The sequence below is a fragment of the Epargyreus clarus genome, unplaced genomic scaffold (genome assembly GCF_041222505.1).
Source record: "Epargyreus clarus isolate Ecla_fem2 unplaced genomic scaffold, WU_Ecla_fem_2.2 ptg000005l, whole genome shotgun sequence".
Taxonomy (NCBI): Eukaryota; Metazoa; Arthropoda; class Insecta; order Lepidoptera; family Hesperiidae; genus Epargyreus; species Epargyreus clarus.
This window is the reverse complement of record NW_027332213.1, coordinates 1384503-1404306: the sequence shown is the minus strand read 5'-3', so window position 1 is coordinate 1404306 and position 19804 is coordinate 1384503. Positions and strand designations below refer to the sequence as shown.

At 38.5% G+C, this 19804-nt stretch overlaps 1 protein-coding gene across 1 annotated transcript; it reads right to left on the bottom strand.

The window, feature by feature from the left end:
• Positions 1-252: 252 nt before the first annotated feature.
• On the bottom strand, positions 253-19236 carry LOC140757907 (uncharacterized). Its single transcript, XM_073093783.1, has 11 exons — positions 18297-19236; positions 17446-17579; positions 16348-16477; positions 14290-14455; positions 13750-13930; positions 5716-5833; positions 5289-5409; positions 4791-4910; positions 3773-4061; positions 2857-2974; positions 253-2344 (listed from the first exon to the last, which is right to left on the bottom strand). Exons 1-11 carry the CDS (start codon positions 19071-19073, stop codon positions 2090-2092), a joined length of 2409 nt encoding a protein of 802 aa, XP_072949884.1. The 5' UTR covers positions 19074-19236; the 3' UTR covers positions 253-2089.
• Positions 19237-19804: the final 568 nt, after the last annotated feature.

The window sequence follows — 19804 nt, the reverse complement described above, 5'->3', positions numbered from 1 at the left end:
TTGTTCTTGTAATATTTACTCTATGTTTTTCCTACTTAGGTCTTCAGAGGTAGCATTTAAGGAATTTTTTTTTGCAATATATGTCGCACTAAAACCCCCCCGGTGGCCGTCCTCAGCGTTTGGTGGAGAACTGGGGGGTGCTATATATGCCAATAAACATGTTAATTATTACATCAGGAGTCTTTGTTTCAGTGAACGGCTTGCATCTCTTGGATATATAGCAAATTGTGAAGAATGCCAATAAAACACCAATAATATTTAATAGCTTTATTACAAAAAAAACTAAATAAGTACTAATAATATGGACGGATTAACAGTCAAGTATTTGGAATGTCAATATATACAAAATAGTTTATTTAAATTACAAGTAGTACCGTAGGAATTGTTAATGGAGTAATACTCATAGTCTTCTGCAGTAAGCATTAAAATCCTCAGTTCATTTTTGTACTTGGAATTCAAATATCATACAATATTTTGTATATGAATATATGTATAGTGTGCCTCAGGTCATACATTTACATTGTACCTTACTTTTGTAAAAGTCAGAAATATACTAACAATAAAGAATATCAAATTAATTAGTGAATAAATCAGATCCATGCCTGCTAGTGAATAAAATAGTTTATATAAAAAATATTGCTATACACTGGCAGTCAATAATAAAAAATATAAAGTACTTAATAGGACAAAAATCCTACAATTAAAATGTATTTTTATACATATGTATATTTTAGCCATAAACTAAAATAGCTTTAAAATCTTGTGCTGCTAGTTATACCTATGTAACTTAATGTAAGTTTTTATTTGAAATATTTTTATATGAAATTCCTTAAAATATCACCTTTATTTTCTATAGAATTTCCTGATATGTATACAAAAGTCAACATGATATGTTAACACATTAAACTCATTAACTTTGTATGTTCATCTTGAATGCAACTCTGTCCAATAATATGTCATATGAGGACAGTTATTAATGCTTAGTAACAGACATTTATACATGAGCCATAAAGCATTTTACCTCCTATATTTTGTAGTGATTAGACGAATATTCAAATGAACAATCGTAACATCAAATTAACGGATAAAACGCGACATAGAATTCCAAAAACAATGTGGAATTCATAAAAAAAAAACGGTTAAAAAATATAAATTGTCAATACATATTATCATACTATACTGGAGGGGATAAAAATCTACCACCATGAGATTTCTGCCTCTAATATGTAAGGAATATAAAAAAGGTATAAAAATACTTAAAAAGATGCCTTTTCAACAATATTTCATTGTTAAACTTATAAATATCAGTGAGGTAATTCTAATTTGTTTAAATTGAAAATAGCGAAAATGTTGAGATTCTTATAGTTGCCTTATTTAGAAAATATATATTGCTAGTGCCTTAACAGCAAATATGAAATGCATTTTATTTACTTCCACACAAGGCATTTTTACACACACTCAGTTCAGCCTTTTAAGAATAACCCATATTATAAACATACATAAAATAATATATAATAAAAATAAAATAAAATAATAATAATAAAGGTCATGTTTTTCTACTTTGGTATCATCATATTATGATATTAATATAAGAGCATAGGGGATTATTTCTGAAAATGATGTAGAATTTATAAAAATTGATAATTTGGACCCAGAAAGGCAAGTTAACCTTTCCCCAGTACGGGCCGTTATTACGGGAGATAGATACATATTTTGGGTCATTTTAAGTAGGGATAGCGAAAAGTCAGACGAGTGGGACTAGCTATAGTGAAAGAGGAAAATGTCAGACACTGCCTTAATACGAATAAACAGCGAATGGGCACATAAATGGCATTACTGAAATCAAAGAAAGGCACTTCAATTATGTCTATCATTACTTGTTAATAAAACCTTGATATTAAATGTTGTTCAGCATATTCATAGTAGCTTACCTAAGCTTGAAGAGTATGAACAATACTGCCATAATGATAGCAAAGCTGCTTTGTATAGCCGCGGCACCAGCTAAGCGACACTTGAACATATCTATATGGGTTTGTTTATCGGCAATAATGTAATGTAGTTCTGCATATTCATAGTAGCTTACCTAACCTTACCTAAGCTTGAAGAGTATGAACAATATTGCCATAATGATAGCAAAGCTGCTTTGTATAGCCGCGGCGCCAGCTAAGCGACACTTGAACATGTCTATACGGGTTTGTTTATCTGCGATGATGTTCTGGAATTCCGCCTCTACTATCTGGCCGTCGTAGTACGTGATGAGGTCTTCGAAGGGGTATTCGTAGCCTTGCAGACACTCGCACTTGTATCCGCCGGCTTCGAAACCACGACCGAGGATCGGAACGCACTGGAAATATTCATTTTAAATTACTATACTATTGAACAAATTTAATCTTATACATAAAATTCTCGTGTCACAGTGTTAGTAAGCCTACTCCTCCGAAACGGCTTTACCGATATTCACCAAATTTTATATGCATATTCAGTAGGTTTGAGGCTACTATCTATTTTTCATACCCCTAAGTGATAAGGGTTGTTCACCCTTAACATTTTTTTATTTATATGGCAACACAACGTTTGCCGGGTCAGCTAGTAATAAATTAATATTTATCAATAATTTAGACGCTAAATTACACTTTTACATAAGAACGGAACATCAAAAAATGGCTATAGATTGTTAATTTTTATCTTATTTTTAACAGGCTTGAGGAAAATCATTATTTATTCATAGCATATAGTACAATTAATAAATATGTACTTTCCATACTCCTTCATTAATAACATATCAGTGCTGTTAATAAATAAAAGTAAAAAATAAATACATATGCAACTCGTAAAATATTGAGATTATTCACTTACATAAGAAGAACTCCTGTCACATTTATCAGTGCTCTTGAAAGCGTTTGGAATGTAGTACTTGTCGGGACATTGGTTGATGTCCAGAGACATAAGGGACATAGTAACTGCCACAACACCCCTGTAAAAATAAGAATCAAGAAAACATATAAGACTTAAAATGCTTATAATTTTAGGCTTACTTTATTAAGCTTCTAGTTGTAGCTTCACTCTATATAATAGCTATACTTGCATAATATTAGGCTCATATTAATTTGTGGTCGTTGTATGAGGCAATCAATACTTGAAAATGTGTAAGTGTCCATCACTGATAAGTTTTTGGTTCTCAGGATTAATTTGGAAATCTTCATTTAAGTATCCTTGATTTTTTATAAAATAGGCGAGACAAACTGCCGCGTAATCCAACCACAAATACTTCTACTTCGTGCATTCTATAAGACCGATCTTAACAAAAATGATCCTTTATGGTTACTACACTAACTTTCTGTTTACAACATTAAGATCCTTACTAATATTATAAATCCGAAAGTAACTCTGTCTGTCTGTCTGTCTGGTTGTCTCTTTTTCACGCCTAAACCACTGAACCGATTTTAATGAAATTTTGTACAAAGATAGTCTGAGACCCGAGAAAGGACATAGGATAGTTTTTATCCCGGAAATTCCACGGGAACTAGGGATGGCGATCTAAGATCGATTAATCGGAGAATCGATCTTTTGGACCCAAAACATTGATTATTTTAATCGATATTAGTAAGGATTGCATCGTAAACTATGCATCAGGTGATCAGGTGATGATATTTAGCAAAGTTGAACGTACGAATTTACAGTTTTATGTTTGTTAGTATGTTATCTTATTTTCTTTTAAACGCGGGCGAAGCCGCGGGCAAAAACTAGTAGAAAATAAAACTTCTCAACTCACTTGAACTCCAACTTGACTTTAACACTATCCCAGCCGAAGAAAGGCGCCGCGTAGGTAATGGCCCATTGCTTTACATGCCCCTCACAGTCATAATACGGCCGAGTCCAGTGGCCATGCTTCAAGTTCGCCGCGCGGTAGTACGTTGGGTATCTTTCGTATTTCTTCAGGTATCTACCCATTTCCTCATCACGGATCTTCATCTTGAGGAAGAATTTCTCCAGGCTATCGAAGTTGGTAGACCAACGCTGCTTCAGGAATTGGAACCATGGTTTGTTTGTGTACACATCCTCTGAAATCACAATGTATTGGTTACTGTACTGTTTGAAGGTGGTAGAACCCTTTGTGGTTCGACTCCGGCGGCACCACCGCCACACCTATTTCTACCTAATAACAGCAGTGTTAGGCGCTGCTGTGTTCCTGTTTGAAGGGTGTGGTAAGGGAGACAGACTTTTCCGAGGCGTCCCAGCTTAGTCCTCAGGGGAAGCAGCGCATCTGTGGCCAACCTCAGGTAGGAATTACTAATCCTATCTGGGGTTCATTACAGGTGTCCATAGGCAGCAGTAGCCACTTACCATCAGGTGGACTGCATGCACGTCTGATACCCTTATATTATAAAAAAAAAAAAAACTGTTACAATTTCTCGTCCCACTAGGGAGCAATGGCTAACCTCTCAACCGAAGGAGACGAGAGCATAATAATACACTACCACATTGCTCCAATATAAATGGATAGAGGAAGATACATGTAAGAATGACTACTAGAATACTTTGTGAGATATTTTTAAATCATTCCAGTTTAATGCCTACTTTATAATCAATGACAGTAAATAGGACTAATAGTTTAACATGCTACCTAACCACGAAATCGCACATAACATATAGGCACTAACAATATCAGTATAATAGCTAGTTCTGCTATTAGAAACACAAATAATATATCATCACCACCACCACTACAGTAAAAAAACAAAGAGATGATGTAAAAATATATAAAAGAGGATATACCAAAAACAACTCACCGGTCTTATTCAATCTCGCCAAGTCTTCCAATTTAAACTTTCTGGTATTCAATTCAGTTTTGTACGCGAAGGGAGCAAAGAACGTGCGATTGGTAAACTTATTTCTGTCCCAATATGTACCTGTAAGAAGACAGTAATATTTTAGTGTTAACTCAGTACTCAAGAGATGGCGCCACAAGATCCACTGAATCACGCTATCGATATTTTCTAAACATCAATCTTGAACTAAAATCTTGATTACCCAGAAAAGTTCAACCTTTATAAAAATACCAATTCCTTATCCGAAAGTAGCCTATGTCAGATATAAACACAGATCCTCAAACATAGTTACAAACAGACATATAAATACTTTATATATACAAATTGATAATAATAACATTTCTCGATTTTAGTATAGACTATAGAGGAATCGAATAAAGGAAATGACCTCTATCTTGAAATCTCAATTAGACCATTTAAATTGTACTTATTAATAGAGTATTAAATAAAATTACCAACCTGCAGACCAAATCTTCGAGTCCCCAAGTATAATGGAAAGGGTTTCGCCGATCATCTGGTCCTCTGTGAGTGGTTTATCTGCTACCCTGGTACCACTGAACACTTCTTTGGGGTCTGATACCTATAACAATGTTACCAGAAGCTTAACAATAACTTGTCTATAGAGAACCACAACAAATAAGACTCGACCAATACAAGACATGCTACTACAGTGTGACACTAACATTTCATGTTTACCAGTTTTTAAAATTATCAAATCAAATTATATATTTACATATGATTCTTAAGGTTTCAATTTGTACAAATGTTTTACTACACAATTAAGAACAAGTATTCATGTAGGATGATAAAAATAAACAGTGATTTTGGATTCTCACATTGAGGATTCAAATCATACATTATAATGTCATATATGTTCTCAACATACCTGTAAGAATGCACTGATGAAGTTAGCCAATCTAAGAGCCATTTTGGCTTGGTTCTCAAATTGCTCCTCAGCACCAAACGCAATGTCGCCGTTCAGGAACAGATCAGTAGGATTGTATCTGAAAATATTTATAAGAATTTAGTACAGAATTTAAAATTTATATTTGCACCTTTATTGATGATCTTTTACCAAGTCCTTAAAGAACAATTGTTTTACCTGAACCTAATTGGCCCATTACAACCAGTTTTTTAAAGATTGTTTGATTAAAATAAACTTCTAATAACTGTTTAGTATCCGAGATACTAAACATGTGCAGGGGCACATTACTATAATTGCTGGGTTGGAAGAATTGAAATCCCTTGTTTTATTCTTGTTCCATTTATTCCTTTGTTCCATGGGTCTATTGCCAGTACTGAATGAAAATTTGAAAATCTGGCCTATTTATATCCCCGACTCAAGTACCACAACTAGAAGCAGGTTTAGGCAGCAATATAGGCATTTTGGCCAATTACAACTATTTCCCGTTATTCTATGTCTAAACCTGTACGGACCTGTACGAACCTGTTCAAACTGTGGCCTTGAATCGAGGATTCACAATAATAATAATAATAATCTATTTAGTTTGTTTAGGAATTTACATATTTCTATTTAAACTTCTATTAAAACCTAAACTATTGCAAAACCTATTATAGTTGACACTTATATCTATGCCCTATAAACTATTACGAAATATTTATTTTAATACATTTACAAAACTTAAACTATTATCTATTTTCCCTATTCTATTAAATCCTATTATATACTATTAACAATAAAACATAAGTAAAACACTATTCAAACATAATAAAAACATCAATAAATTACATTAAAACTATCAGCCGTTTACGTAACTACGTCTTACTTGCTATGATCAGCTGATCGAGTTGGAGTCAGCTGTTTAGCGTCGGCCATTGAACTATACAATATTGATCAGCTGATCGTGTGTTACGAATAATGAAGTCTTTATTTATTACAACTTATGAACTATTATTAACTATAAATTAAGTAAACAATTTCAAACTTATAATTACGTCGAATCTTGAGTCAGCTGTTCGCGTCGTCCCGCACATTTCTCCCGCCGTGCAGCTGTGTTGCATCTTCTGTCGGTGCTGGGGCGACGTCTTCTATAGGCAGCACTACCAGCTTCCTCACTGGCCGGCGTAGAACTCCTCCCTTGGTTGCCACGTCGACTGTTCTTACTATGTTGTCTGGACCCGGAAATGTTGCGATGACCCGACCTCGAACCCATATGTTCCTAGGTAGGTTACTGTCCAATATTTGTACTAAGTCGCCGATCTTCACTGTTGCCCCTCTTCCGTGGGGCTCCCGCCGGTGTTGAAGCTCAGGAAGGTACTCTCGAAGCCATCTTGTCCAGAATATGTCGGTTAATCTCTGCGCGGCACGCCAGCTGTTTTTGCATATGGTGTCGCGGTCGTTGAACTCTCCCGGGGTCGATACTCTTCCGTTCCCGCCGAGTAGGAAATGGTTCGGTGTAAGCGCTTCTGGGTCCTCGGCGCTCACTGACACGTGGGTGAGAGGTCGGCTGTTCACTGTATATTCCACCTCTGCCAGGAGCGTCGTGAGGACTTCTTCTGCTGGATGTCGTTCGTGAAGCGTTGCTTGCAGTGCAGTTTTCACGGAGCGCACGAGCCTTTCCCACGCGCCTCCCATGAAGAGCGCGCCAGGTGGGATGAATCGCCACGAGATGATCTTCTTAGCAGCCTCCTCCGCTGTAGCTGCGTCGATCGCCTGCCGTAGTTCCTTGTCAGCGCCCCTCAGGTTGGTGCCGTTGTCCGACCATATTTGCGCCGGACGTCCACGGCGCGCCATCATCCGCCGGAGCGCCATCACCGCAGAGTCGGTGGTGAGCGATGCTGTAACTTCTAGATGAATAGCACGTGTGGTTAGACAGGTGAAGATAGCTACATACCTCTTCTGATTGGTACGCCCGACTGTTACTGTAAACGGCCCGAAGTAGTCGACTCCTGTGTATGTGAAAGGTCGCTTGTGATGTGCCAAGCGACACGATGGTAGGTCTCCGGTTCTCGGGTACGGCGGTGCTTGAGTTTTCATGCGGCATCTGAGACATTGTCGTATTATAGTGCGCGTCACCGGACGTAACCGTAGAACCCAATACCTTTGTCGACACTCGTTTACCGTGGCCTCGACTCCGCTGTGGTGCATCTGTCTATGGATGCTGTGTATCCATAGTTTGACTGTAGGATGGTCACCGTCCAGCACCATGGGGTTCTTGACCTCATTTGTGACGGCTTCTATTGCTTCGATGCGGCTTCGGAGTCTCAGGGCACCATTTTCATACTTGACACTTAATCGATGTAATCGGCTATCTCTGTCTATAGGCTTCTGACGTTTCATGTTATCTATATCAACCTGAAATGAACTTTCTTGCGACGAACGCATTAATAACTCTTCTGCTTCTCGGAGGAGTTCTGCGGGCACGGAGATATAACACTTGGCTTGTTCTATTTTTCTATGCTTTACCTGTGGAGCCACCGGTGTCTTCTTTTGACGTCGCCAGTCGGGGTCCGCTTGAGCGTTTCGTCTAGTCCTCTTGTAATTGACCCGCTGTTTAGACGTCCTGCAAAGCTGTATAAACTGTAAAACCCTTGCTGTAGTGAAACGTAATCTATCCCAATTTGAAAATCTAGACACCTCCGGTAGACCTTCAGCCAGCTTCAGACCTCGTTCTGTTACTATGTTGTGTGTTCTTTCTTCACCTGTAGGTTCTGATGGATACGACGCAGAATTTTCTATTGGCCAGGTGCTCGAATCCTCGTGTAGGAAGTCCGGTCCCCTATACCACCTGTGGTTCTTATTGAACCCTATTGGGACATTTCTTGTGGCATCGTCCGCCACGTTGGACTTCGTTGGCACCCAGCGCCACTCACTTACCTTTGTACCTTCTTCTATAGCCGCTATGCGATGTGCCACATACGACTTGTAAGAGCGCGAACCAGCCTTGATCCATGAGAGTACTGTGCGGCTGTCCGTCCAGAACGTTCTTGAGTCCGGCTTTCGTTGATGTTCTTTAACGACGGCGTCGGCGAGGCGAGTTCCCATCACTGCAGCTTGTAACTCTAACCTAGGTATAGATGTTAACTTTAAAGGTGCCACCTTGGCCTTGGACATAATTAGTGATATGCTGACGTCGCCGTTGGGTGCCGTTGCTCTCCAATACAATACCGCTGCGTAGGCTGACTCGCTGGCGTCGGTGAACACGTGGAGCTGAAGGGATGTAGCGTCGCTGTACTGTAGGTATCTTCTTGGTATTGCTATATTCGAGAGGCTTCTCAAATGTACCATCCAGTCGCGCCACTGTTCCGCTATGTGATCTTCTATTTTCTCGTCCCACGATGTCCCACGCCGCCAGAGTTCCTGTAAAATCTGTTTAGCTCTTATAGTAACTGGTGAAGCAAAGCCTAACGGATCAAAAAGCGACATAACTATACGTAGGGCTTCTCTCTTCGTCGGTGTTTTCCCATCTATAAGTTCACGAGGCACACGCGTTAAATTGAGGTTGAAGGTAAGTTCGTCTGTATCCGGTCTCCATACGATTCCTAACACACGTTCCAGCTGCTCTCCCGCCTTATAGAGTTCTATGTCCTGTGACGACTCCTGTTCCCCTAGTGCTCGTAGTAGCGCGGGCGTGTTGGACTTCCATTGTTTCAACTCGAAGCAAGCTCTTCTATGTATATCACGCACGCTTGAAGTGATACGTATGGCTTCTTCGAGGCTTCTAAAGCTGTCCAGGTAGTCGTCGACGTAATGCTTCTCTATAATGGCGGAGGCTGCTTCTGGCTCGGTCTCTTCATACTTCTTAGCGTTCAAGTTCTTGACGAATATTGCTGTTGACGGCGAACTTGAAGCTCCGAAGATGAGTGATGTCATTCTATACTCCTCGGGTGGTTGATCGTCACGACGGTTCCCTCGCCACAGGTACCTAAGAGCGTCTCTGTCTTCTGTTCTCAACTTCACTTGCATGAACATTTCCTTAATGTCAGCTGTTACTGCAACCATATGCTGTCGGAACTTCATCACGACCCCTGGAAGTGATTGCAGTAGATCTGGACCTTTCAACAGCAAGTCGTTGAGTGCGACACCCTTAGTCTTCGCTGCGGCGTCGTGTACCACTCGGAGTTTATCTGGCTTCATTGGGTTCACTACCGCGAAGTGCGGTAAATACCAAGTTCTATTGGGAGTCTTCGTCCTCGGTGCAGGCTCGGCGTATCCTTTCTTGATAAGCGCGTCCATCTGTTCTGTATACTTCTGTTTTAATTGAGAATTACGGTCAAGCTTCTTTTCTATGTGCATAAGTCGTGTCAACGAGTTGTCGTAGTTGTTAGGCAAGTCGACCTCTTCTCTTTTCCATAGTAGAGCGGTTTCGTATCTTCCTTCTTCTGTTTGGGTTGTATTTTTCTTTAAGATACGTAGGGCTTGCTCTTCAGGGTCCGACTGTGGCTTCTTAGGGTTGATGCATAGCGAGTCCATTGCGAAGTAATGCTTCATGAGATCTTCAAGCTTATCTTCCTGCGGCGCTTCTGTAATGTGTGACACGAAGTTAGCGGTACGTCCAATAATTCGGTTGTGGCTTCCGTGAAGTACCCACCCAAGTGGCGTGAGAGACGCTACCGGTTGGTTCTTCCTTCCCCTTCTCACTCTTGATGCTAGAAGGAGATGCCAGTTGTCTTGACCGATGAGTATGGTAGGCTTCGCATCTTCATAGGAAAGTACGTCGCTAAGATCTCGCAAGTGTTCACATTCTTCAATCTGTTGTCTTGCTATTTCCTGCGGCGACACGTGCAGGTTCTTGATAGTTCTCGCTTGAATGCTTGCTGTGTGATTGTTCAACCCGTTGAGTGTGATGCTAACTCTTCTTGACTTCGTTTCAGCTGTTTTCAACTCGTTGATTGCTTCTATACGTAATGGGTCGATGGGTCCCTTTGCCCCTATTTCGTAGGCAAGGCTGTCGTCTATCAGCGTAACTGTAGATCCATCGTCCAATAACGCGTAAGTGTTGACCGTATTCTTGGGACCTGTTGCCTGCACCGGGATTATTTTCAAAAAAGTTTGCTTCTTTGTAGGTCTGGCTGTAGTCCACGCGGAGTTGATGACCTCTGTTGACTTCTCTTCTGTTTCTGCCTTTTCTGTTCTGTTGAAGTGTAGTAACCTGTTATGAAAATACTTACAACTATTAATACCACACGGCTTCGTTCGGCAGTTGTGAGTCTTGTTTCTGAAGCGTAGACACCGAAAGCATAGTCGTTTCTTCTTTGCTATATCCCATCTTGTGCTTTCGTTTGCTTCTTTAAACTGTTTGCAGTCCGTCGCGATGTGACCTGTTTCTTCACATACGGGGCATTTCTTTATAACTGTAGACTGCTTTTCTAATACTGTATGTGTCTTCTGAGGACGTCTATTACTATACATCGGCGGTGCCATCTGTTCGGGGAGTGCATAGGGTCCGCACAGCTCAGCTTCTCTCTTCATAAATTTTTCAAACTTCAATAAGTCAGGCTCTTCTTTCGGTTGTGTTGCAGCAAAGTCGTAATATCTGTAACGTAAAGTAGGAGTAAGCTTGTCCACCATTACCTTAGATACCTCCGGATTGTAGAGATAGTAGACGCATTTCAATGCCCGAAGTGTAGACACGGCGTTTGTAACCTTAGTAGAGAACACGCAAATATCCCTAGGCGACTCGCAGAGGCGCGGCAGTGTTCTCAATGTGTCTATTTCGGCCATTGCTATCATCTCCGATCTACCGAATCTCATTTCCAAGGTCTTCATAACATCGGATGGGTGCGCGTTGGTGATCAATAAGCTTTCAACTGCTTCCTTAGCTCTTCCTATTAGATGTCTTCTTAACCTATTAATATTTTCTACTATTGAAAAAGACTCTTCTGTTTCCATATATGCTGCTCTAAAAGGTAGCCAGTCCTGATAATTACCGTTAAAAGTCGGTAATTCAACAAACTTTGAGGACCGCTGGCTAGCTTTGATGGCCTGTGTTATCGCTGACGTAAGTTGAGAGAAGTCTGGCTGCGCGTGGACTCCCGCCGGTGCTTGAGCTCCCGCCGTTGTATGTACTCGCGGATCTGGTTGGGTATGGTGCGCTGTACTATTATTCTGTTGAACCGGCCTTGTCTCTTCCGTGATGGCTTCTATTTCTGTTTCTATTTCGCGGAGAGGTAGGTGCGGCTCGTCGGCTATGGCTAGCCTCGGTTGCGCTTGCTGTTCCAACCAGTCGTCGACCCTGGTGTCGGCTTCTGTTTTTGAGTACTCGGAGACGTCGTCATCGTCGTCTTCTGCTTCTATAACGGCGAGGCGTGCTGTTGCAAGTTCCACTTGCAGACGTATAAGTTCTTCTTTGGCCTTGGCTACCTTGTAAGCCTTTGACCTTGAACGCGTGGATCCGGCGCGTCGACTCGGAGCGCGCGAACCATGCTATGTGCTTCTGAAGGCTTCTGTATTACTGTGGGTGAATCAGTACTGGCGGTGAGCTCGACGGGATTCTTGAAAATGGTCGCAGCCGGCCTGGCCATCGTGGTGCCAGTGGCCACTGACGCTACTGTACCCTTCGTCGTGACGGACGTGTCTGTAGCGGAGGTTCCCCCAGTAGTGTCGGTCGCGGTGGTTCCCGTGGCCGACGTTTCTGTTGTGCCCGTAGCGGAGGTCCCAGTGGTCGCGTCAGACGAGGAGGGCTTCGTTTCCGTCGAGTCTCGGCGTTCTTTTCCCACGGAGCGTGTGATCGGCATTCTTCTTGCTAATACACAAAAATGACAATTGGAACGATAATATTACTTACTATTCTTCAATTTCTTCAATATTCGGCTTTCGAAGGACCATTAAATGTGCAGGGGCACATTACTATAATTGCTGGGTTGGAAGAATTGAAATCCCTTGTTTTATTCTTGTTCCATTTATTCCTTTGTTCCATGGGTCTATTGCCAGTACTGAATGAAAATTTGAAAATCTGGCCTATTTATATCCCCGACTCAAGTACCACAACTAGAAGCAGGTTTAGGCAGCAATATAGGCATTTTGGCCAATTACAACTATTTCCCGTTATTCTATGTCTAAACCTGTACGGACCTGTACGAACCTGTTCAAACTGTGGCCTTGAATCGAGGATTCACAATAATAATAATAATAATCTATTTAGTTTGTTTAGGAATTTACATATTTCTATTTAAACTTCTATTAAAACCTAAACTATTGCAAAACCTATTATAGTTGACACTTATATCTATGCCCTATAAACTATTACGAAATATTTATTTTAATACATTTACAAAACTTAAACTATTATCTATTTTCCCTATTCTATTAAATCCTATTATATACTATTAACAATAAAACATAAGTAAAACACTATTCAAACATAATAAAAACATCAATAAATTACATTAAAACTATCAGCTGTTTACGTAACTACGTCTTACTTGCTATGATCAGCTGATCGAGTTGGAGTCAGCTGTTTAGCGTCGGCCATTGAACTATACAATATTGATCAGCTGATCGTGTGTTACGAATAATGAAGTCTTTATTTATTACAACTTATGAACTATTATTAACTATAAATTAAGTAAACAATTTCAAACTTATAATTACGTCGAATCTTGAGTCAGCTGTTCGCGTCGTCCCGCACAAAACAGTTATTAGATTGACCGAAATACAAAAATGAACAAAATGATAAATTTAAAATTTAGCATTTGGGACATAATATACAAAATTAATAAAGTCATAAATCATATTCCATCGCGACCGGATTACTTAAAAACAAGTTTGTAATATATTGGTTGGTAGTTACACGAACTTCGGACGCAAAGGTAGTACTGGGTGCATCGAAGCAAAGCAATCGCACGACGTTAGGAGGTATTAATGTATCCTATTACCAGCGTGTATTGTCACTAGTACACAAGTAATCAAAATCGTTTTGCACTGACCCACCTATATAATAAAATAAAATCAACTCACTTAGAGCAGTTAGAGGGTTGCACTCCACGTATATAATTCAGCATCTCGTACACATTAACCCGTTCAGCGTGCAGCGCGGCGGGCCCGCTCGTGGCGTTCACGTACTCGAAGTAGCGGTCCGCGTACAGCGCGCGGACGTATGGATGAGCGCGCTCCCATTGCACGGGGAGACGTTGAATCCCTGGGGAACGACGGGATATATTCCAAATAAATAAATAAAATATTTCATTCAAAGTAAATTCTTTACAGAATTATTTTTAAACGTCAATATAATCCATCCAATCAATATACCCAACGCGCAACTTACCTTCTCATGGCATTAGCTAGGTTTGTTCGTTAAGTGTCTTTCAAGTTATTTTATTTCAAGTTAAGTATTATTCATGCTTTTGCACAGTACAGTTACAGTAAAGGTTTTTCTTTCTTTCTATTTAAAGAAGATGAATTACAATATAAATAGATAAACACTATTCTTAACAGTCATAGCTTACTACATAAAGTTTATCACACATAAAAATCAACAAACATTATTTTTACACTTACATCCAATAGGAAGACAGTCAAAATTATTGTAATACTGGTCCGAGGTGGCACGTTCCACGATCTCCCCTAAATACGGTCTGCGCACTATACTGGGCAGCCTGTAGCCAGGCCGACAACGACATTGGTAGCCACCACGACGGAAACCCCATCCGTGGATCGGTTCACACTGAAAAATAAGATATTTAACCCTTTAACGCACACCCTCACTTTTTTTGGAAATCGTAATAATCTATGCCACTAATATGTTCCATGCCATAAAATTAAATAGTATATTATAGTAAAACTTTTTGAAATTCATTATTTTTCGAGAAAATCCAAAAAAACATGTGGCCACTGAACACTCGTATGGCTAACTATCAATGCAAAATCACTGGCCAGTAAACTGCAAACCGACGAAATTTACTTTATTCTGTTAATAAAATATAAAAATTACATTAAGTTTCTAACTAGTATTTAGTAAAAGAATGTATAGATAACATTGAAAGAGAAAGGCATCAAATATAGGCTAATAATTTCAACCTTGAATTAAGATCAACTTCATTATTTATTATAACTATATTAAATTTTACATAGTACATTTGTAGATATAAAAAAATTGTATTACTGCATTTATTCGGGTCTTTATTCACAATTTTTCCCCATTGATGTTCGCGATCGGGACCATTTTTTTAACTTACGTACATCTTAGGTCATAGGGACAGTGGGGGTGGGGGGGATGGTAAGATTAGTGGTCGTGGTAGACACAAAAACTCCTATTTTAGTTAGGATGAAGTTAGCATTGTATAATGTAATCTTTGACTTTGGCTACGTGTGATTAGGCCAGGCTAGGCGTAGGCTAGTGATGCTGGTATTGCAAGTAACACTTCAGGCAAAACAATGATCAGCACCAGAATCTCCACCAAAGTTTGATCATCCTTAATCCCCATAAGATCATTCCATTGGTTCTCGTTTATTAAATTTAACTTCCAATAAGTGTAATTTTGTCGAAAGTAATTGAATATATTACAATACAAATCTAAAATTTAATAATTTTCATAACTACATCCATATTTGCAAAAAATGAAATGAAAAAATCAATACATATATACACAACAGGTTATAACTACCGCACAAGATTGTCTGCGGTAAATTAATTATTATATTAAATAAATTGATTATATACTTGTTGTAAAACCATATGGTTTATAGGAATAACTTGAAAATAATTACTCAATACAACAACTCAAAGTTAGGTAAGCAATCTTCCGGTTAAAACTTTTAAACCAACCTCTTTTCATTTGATTCCAAAAAAAATAGGTTTTTTATTTACCTCTATTATATTTGCACATTATGTCAAAGTATATACTACATTACAATAGTTTTACTTACTTTTCCCAAAAAAGCATTTGTTTTTATTACCGTAGTACTTGCCAATAAGTATCGTATACTCGCGATGATAGCAAATGACCATGTATGAGTGCACGGTGGCCAGTTCACAGGCCATTTTGGAAAATGGCGCATATATTTTAGTGCGCGAGAGTAACTTGAACACTAGCCTATTGTCTATCTAGCGTGTTTCATTGTGAGTTGTAAATGATTATAAGACTCAACATTCGAATAAAAATATATGAAATAAAGACCAAAATGTGACTGTCCAATTTACTGGCCACTTTGTATGAGCCGTCCTATAAAGGGTTAAACCTACTATGGAGTTACCATAGCTTATGGACCTTTGTAACAGCAGAGAAGTCGCCAGTTCATCATCAAATTTGCAAAAGAACTCTTTTAGCACTCTAAGAACCTTGAGAGGAAGCTCATTCCATGCAAACATGAAAAGCAAATCGTGAAAAACCTATACAAGTTCAGTTCTGATGGACTTATGGACATCATTCATAATATGCAACTGAATGGAGTATGTGATAGAATAAGTTTGCAATAAAATTTTACAAATTTATTCAAGTGCGGAAAACTTATTTATTTAATAATGATAAATCTACAATTTTCAATTCCAATCTATGCATTAGATCATATTACCAACACTATTTAATTATTAATGGTAAAAGGTTCAAAATAACTTACTTCAGTGGTTTCTTCTTTACAGCGAGCAGTAGAAGCAAACCTATTAGGTTTATCGTTCCCCTGGCTTGGAGGGCATTGATTTATATCTATCCTGTCATAATCCAGCTCCATCACCACAACTGCTGTATACCTGCATATTAATTGGATATATAAACCCATCAAGTAATTAGGAAGATTTTTTTAATAATATTTTCATCTATAATCAATCCCAGATAAGATAAAGAGATCTACCAGAGGTTGATCACAGGTGCATTGTTAGTCCTGAGGACTAGGTTGGATTGTCTTGGATAAGATTATGAGTATGTGTCTCTTACCACACCATTCAATGCTATTATAAGGCAAAAATGGCAGAGTCCTCCAGAGTTGAACCACAAAGAATTCTACCACCTCCAACCAGCCTTAATCAAATCAAATCAAATCAATTTTTTTAATTCAAAATAGGTTCTTTACAGAGCACTTTTTGAATGTCAATACAACTACCACCACTTCACAAGGTGTTTCGCTATGGAGAAGAAGCAGCAAAAGAAACTCCATAACACACATCCTTTTAAAAAAATGTTTTTTACAATGTTAAACTTAACCTAATGGTACATGTGGAGCTGGAACTACTTTAGACCACAGCGTTTTGTCAGTCAAATAATCACTTAGTTTATAGTACGCTTTTTTACATAGGGTTTGTTTAACGACATGTTTGAACTTTTTTTCTGTGAGATTCAAAATGTGATCAGGTATTTTATTGTAGTAGCGAATACAGTTACCCATGAAAGATCTAGCCACCTTGCAAAATCTATGTTAAGGAATTGCTAATTTATTTCTATTTCTAGTATTAAACCTATGGTGGTTACTATTTTTTTCAAACATATCGTATTGACCTTATTGTTCTTTTTTGAATAGTAAATATAGAGTCTATGTCAGCAGCACTACCCCACAGCAGAATGCCATAAGACATAATGCTGTGAAAGTATGTCTGTTAACTTAGTCTTTTATAATGCAGTTTTGTTTACTACAGTGCTTTAGTTATGACAAAAGTTAAGTGGATAGTGTAAAAATTAATGACTAATTAATAACTAATTAAAATGACTAATATTAATGACTTACGTTGGATATTCAATGTGCCTAAACTGTGTGTGTCGAGGATAGATATCTGCGACGGGTGACACTGCTCCTACAAGCCATTTGTTTAGTCTACCGCAATCAAAATATGGCTTAGTCCAGTTCACAGGCCCGGGAGTCTAAAACATAAATATTGGATGGTCTACCTACAAATAATAATGGCATACAATATTCATTAATTAATATCATCATCATCATCATCATCCACCCATTACTGGCCCACAGCTGGGCATGAGTCTCTTCTCAGAATGAGAAGGATTAGGCCATAGTACACTGCTCTGGCCAAGTCCGTGTTGATAGACTTCACATACCCTCTCAGGTATATGTAGGTTTCCTCACAATGTTTTCCTTTACCGTTCTAGCTAGTGATAATTAATATTAATTAATAAATAACTTCTAATATGCACATAACTTTGAAAAATCGGATATGCGTGCCTGAGATTTGAACTTAGGACCTCTCGATCAAGAGGCTGTGTTTCTTAACTACTAGGCTAGCACTGCATTTTTAATACTACTCAATATTATTAATACTACATTGATACCCATAAGATTTCCATACGGGATACCAAGTTTGATCCTTGGGCAGGCATACATCTAAAATGATGTACATAGATTCCTGATCTAGATCAGAATGTTTGTGTAATCATGAAACTGACTACACAGGAAATCCTCTTCAATTTAAATCATTTGGAATTATGAGTCATAACGAGATAAAATTATTTTTATTTGACATACTGTTACAAAATGTGCGCTCAGTACAAATTTATTTATTTTCAAATGTAATATTCTCTTCTGCTAGATATTATATGGAGAAATATAACATACAAAAGCATTACCTCATCATTTCCAGGAGGTCCGTGGAAGGTGAATGTCTCATTAGTATTGTTTGCATATCTGATTTCAACCTGGTACGTCGTCTTAGTGTCGTGTCGCTTATTATCCAACTTATCGGGTAACAACAATGTGTACCACTCGTTAATCCTGTAGAAATCCGAGGTATAATCTCTCGATAAGCTGTCCGCGTCGAATGCACCTAGATCTTCCACGTAAAACGTGTTTAGAGTCGAAATCTTTTGCAGATGGACGGGGTCATTGAAGTCGTCGGCTCTGAATGCTCGTGGCGCGAATCTTGGCATGGTTTTATTGAAGAAGCCTCTGTACGATGATGTGTAGGACATGTTAGGGGAGAAATATATGGAACTGGCGTTTATGTACGGGTTGGATGAAACGTCGGCTACTGATGATAGGAAGTAGTACATCATGCCCGGGTCGTACGTGTCGTTTATAGCGGGACGAATGAACCTCGACTGGAGAATATAACTCCAGAAGAAAGCTCTAGACATAGCCATGTTGTGTAAATGCAACATCGCTGTACGATTCGGGAACACGGGGTTGATATTTATCTCTTTCACATCCGGATGGTGGGAAACAGAGTCCTCGGGTAAGAAAAGATCGTCTAAATGCGTTATATAGCAGTTGTCGGCGGTAACCTTGTCCATTTTACCCCGAATTTCGTCGAAAGCATCACGCAATTGCCACTCATACTGGCCGGCCACACCCCACAACAAAACACACAACGATATAACCAACAGAGTACTGTGGAACTTCTCCATTTTCACTTACACATTAATTAGGTAATTACAAGAATTCGTTAAGTATAAAAATGTATTTTTGTAAAAACTTTCTTTTATAACTTCATTGTGAATGCTTGCACTCCTATTTGTAACCGCCGTCAAATCGTTAATGTGTTTCTGTTTCTGAATGTTTTGAGTTTTGACACCTGACACCCACATTAGAGTACAGATAATATTAACTTGTTATACACTTGTTATACACTACCACAGACTATTAACACTAATGGCAGAATAGGGAATATGCATGTGATTTAGATTTGCTTGTTATTTTTTTCCTTGGTACATTACGGTCCTGAAATTACATCTAAACCATTATTTCTTCTTTATTTCGTATTAAATTGTTTAAAACTTTAATCAAAAATCGTAAATTGTGCGCGCGAAATTCAAATTTGCAAAACGCATTCCCATTGGTCGAATCGAAAAATGACGTCACATAGCGTGTTACGATGTTTATCGGCGTCAATATTCAAACTGTTTGAGAGGAAAATTGTTTTTGTCTATATTCCTACAGTGTTATTTATTACCTAGTGCGATTTTTCTACATAGTATTATTAGGAATAATCAAAAACAATGATTGAAAGTAGTTTTGTCAAAGCACAATCGGACTATTTACCTAAAATATGCAAAATTAATAAACTGGTATTATGAATAAGAAAATGAATAAACTGGTATTATTTAATTCAGAAATATTTAATTGATCATAACTTATT

Excerpts from the sequence above, each read along its gene's own strand:
- LOC140757907 (XM_073093783.1), bottom strand. The coding sequence starts at position 19,073 with ATGGAGAAGTTCCACAGTACTCTGTTGGTTATATCGTTGTGTGTTTTG. Across the intron at positions 4,911-5,288 it reads CTCGAAGATTTGGTCTGCAG|GTACATATTGGGACAGAAAT; the intron begins GTTGGTAATTTT and ends GTCTTCTTACAG. Across the intron at positions 2,975-3,772 it reads AAAGTCAAGTTGGAGTTCAA|GGGTGTTGTGGCAGTTACTA; the intron begins GTGAGTTGAGAA and ends TTATTTTTACAG.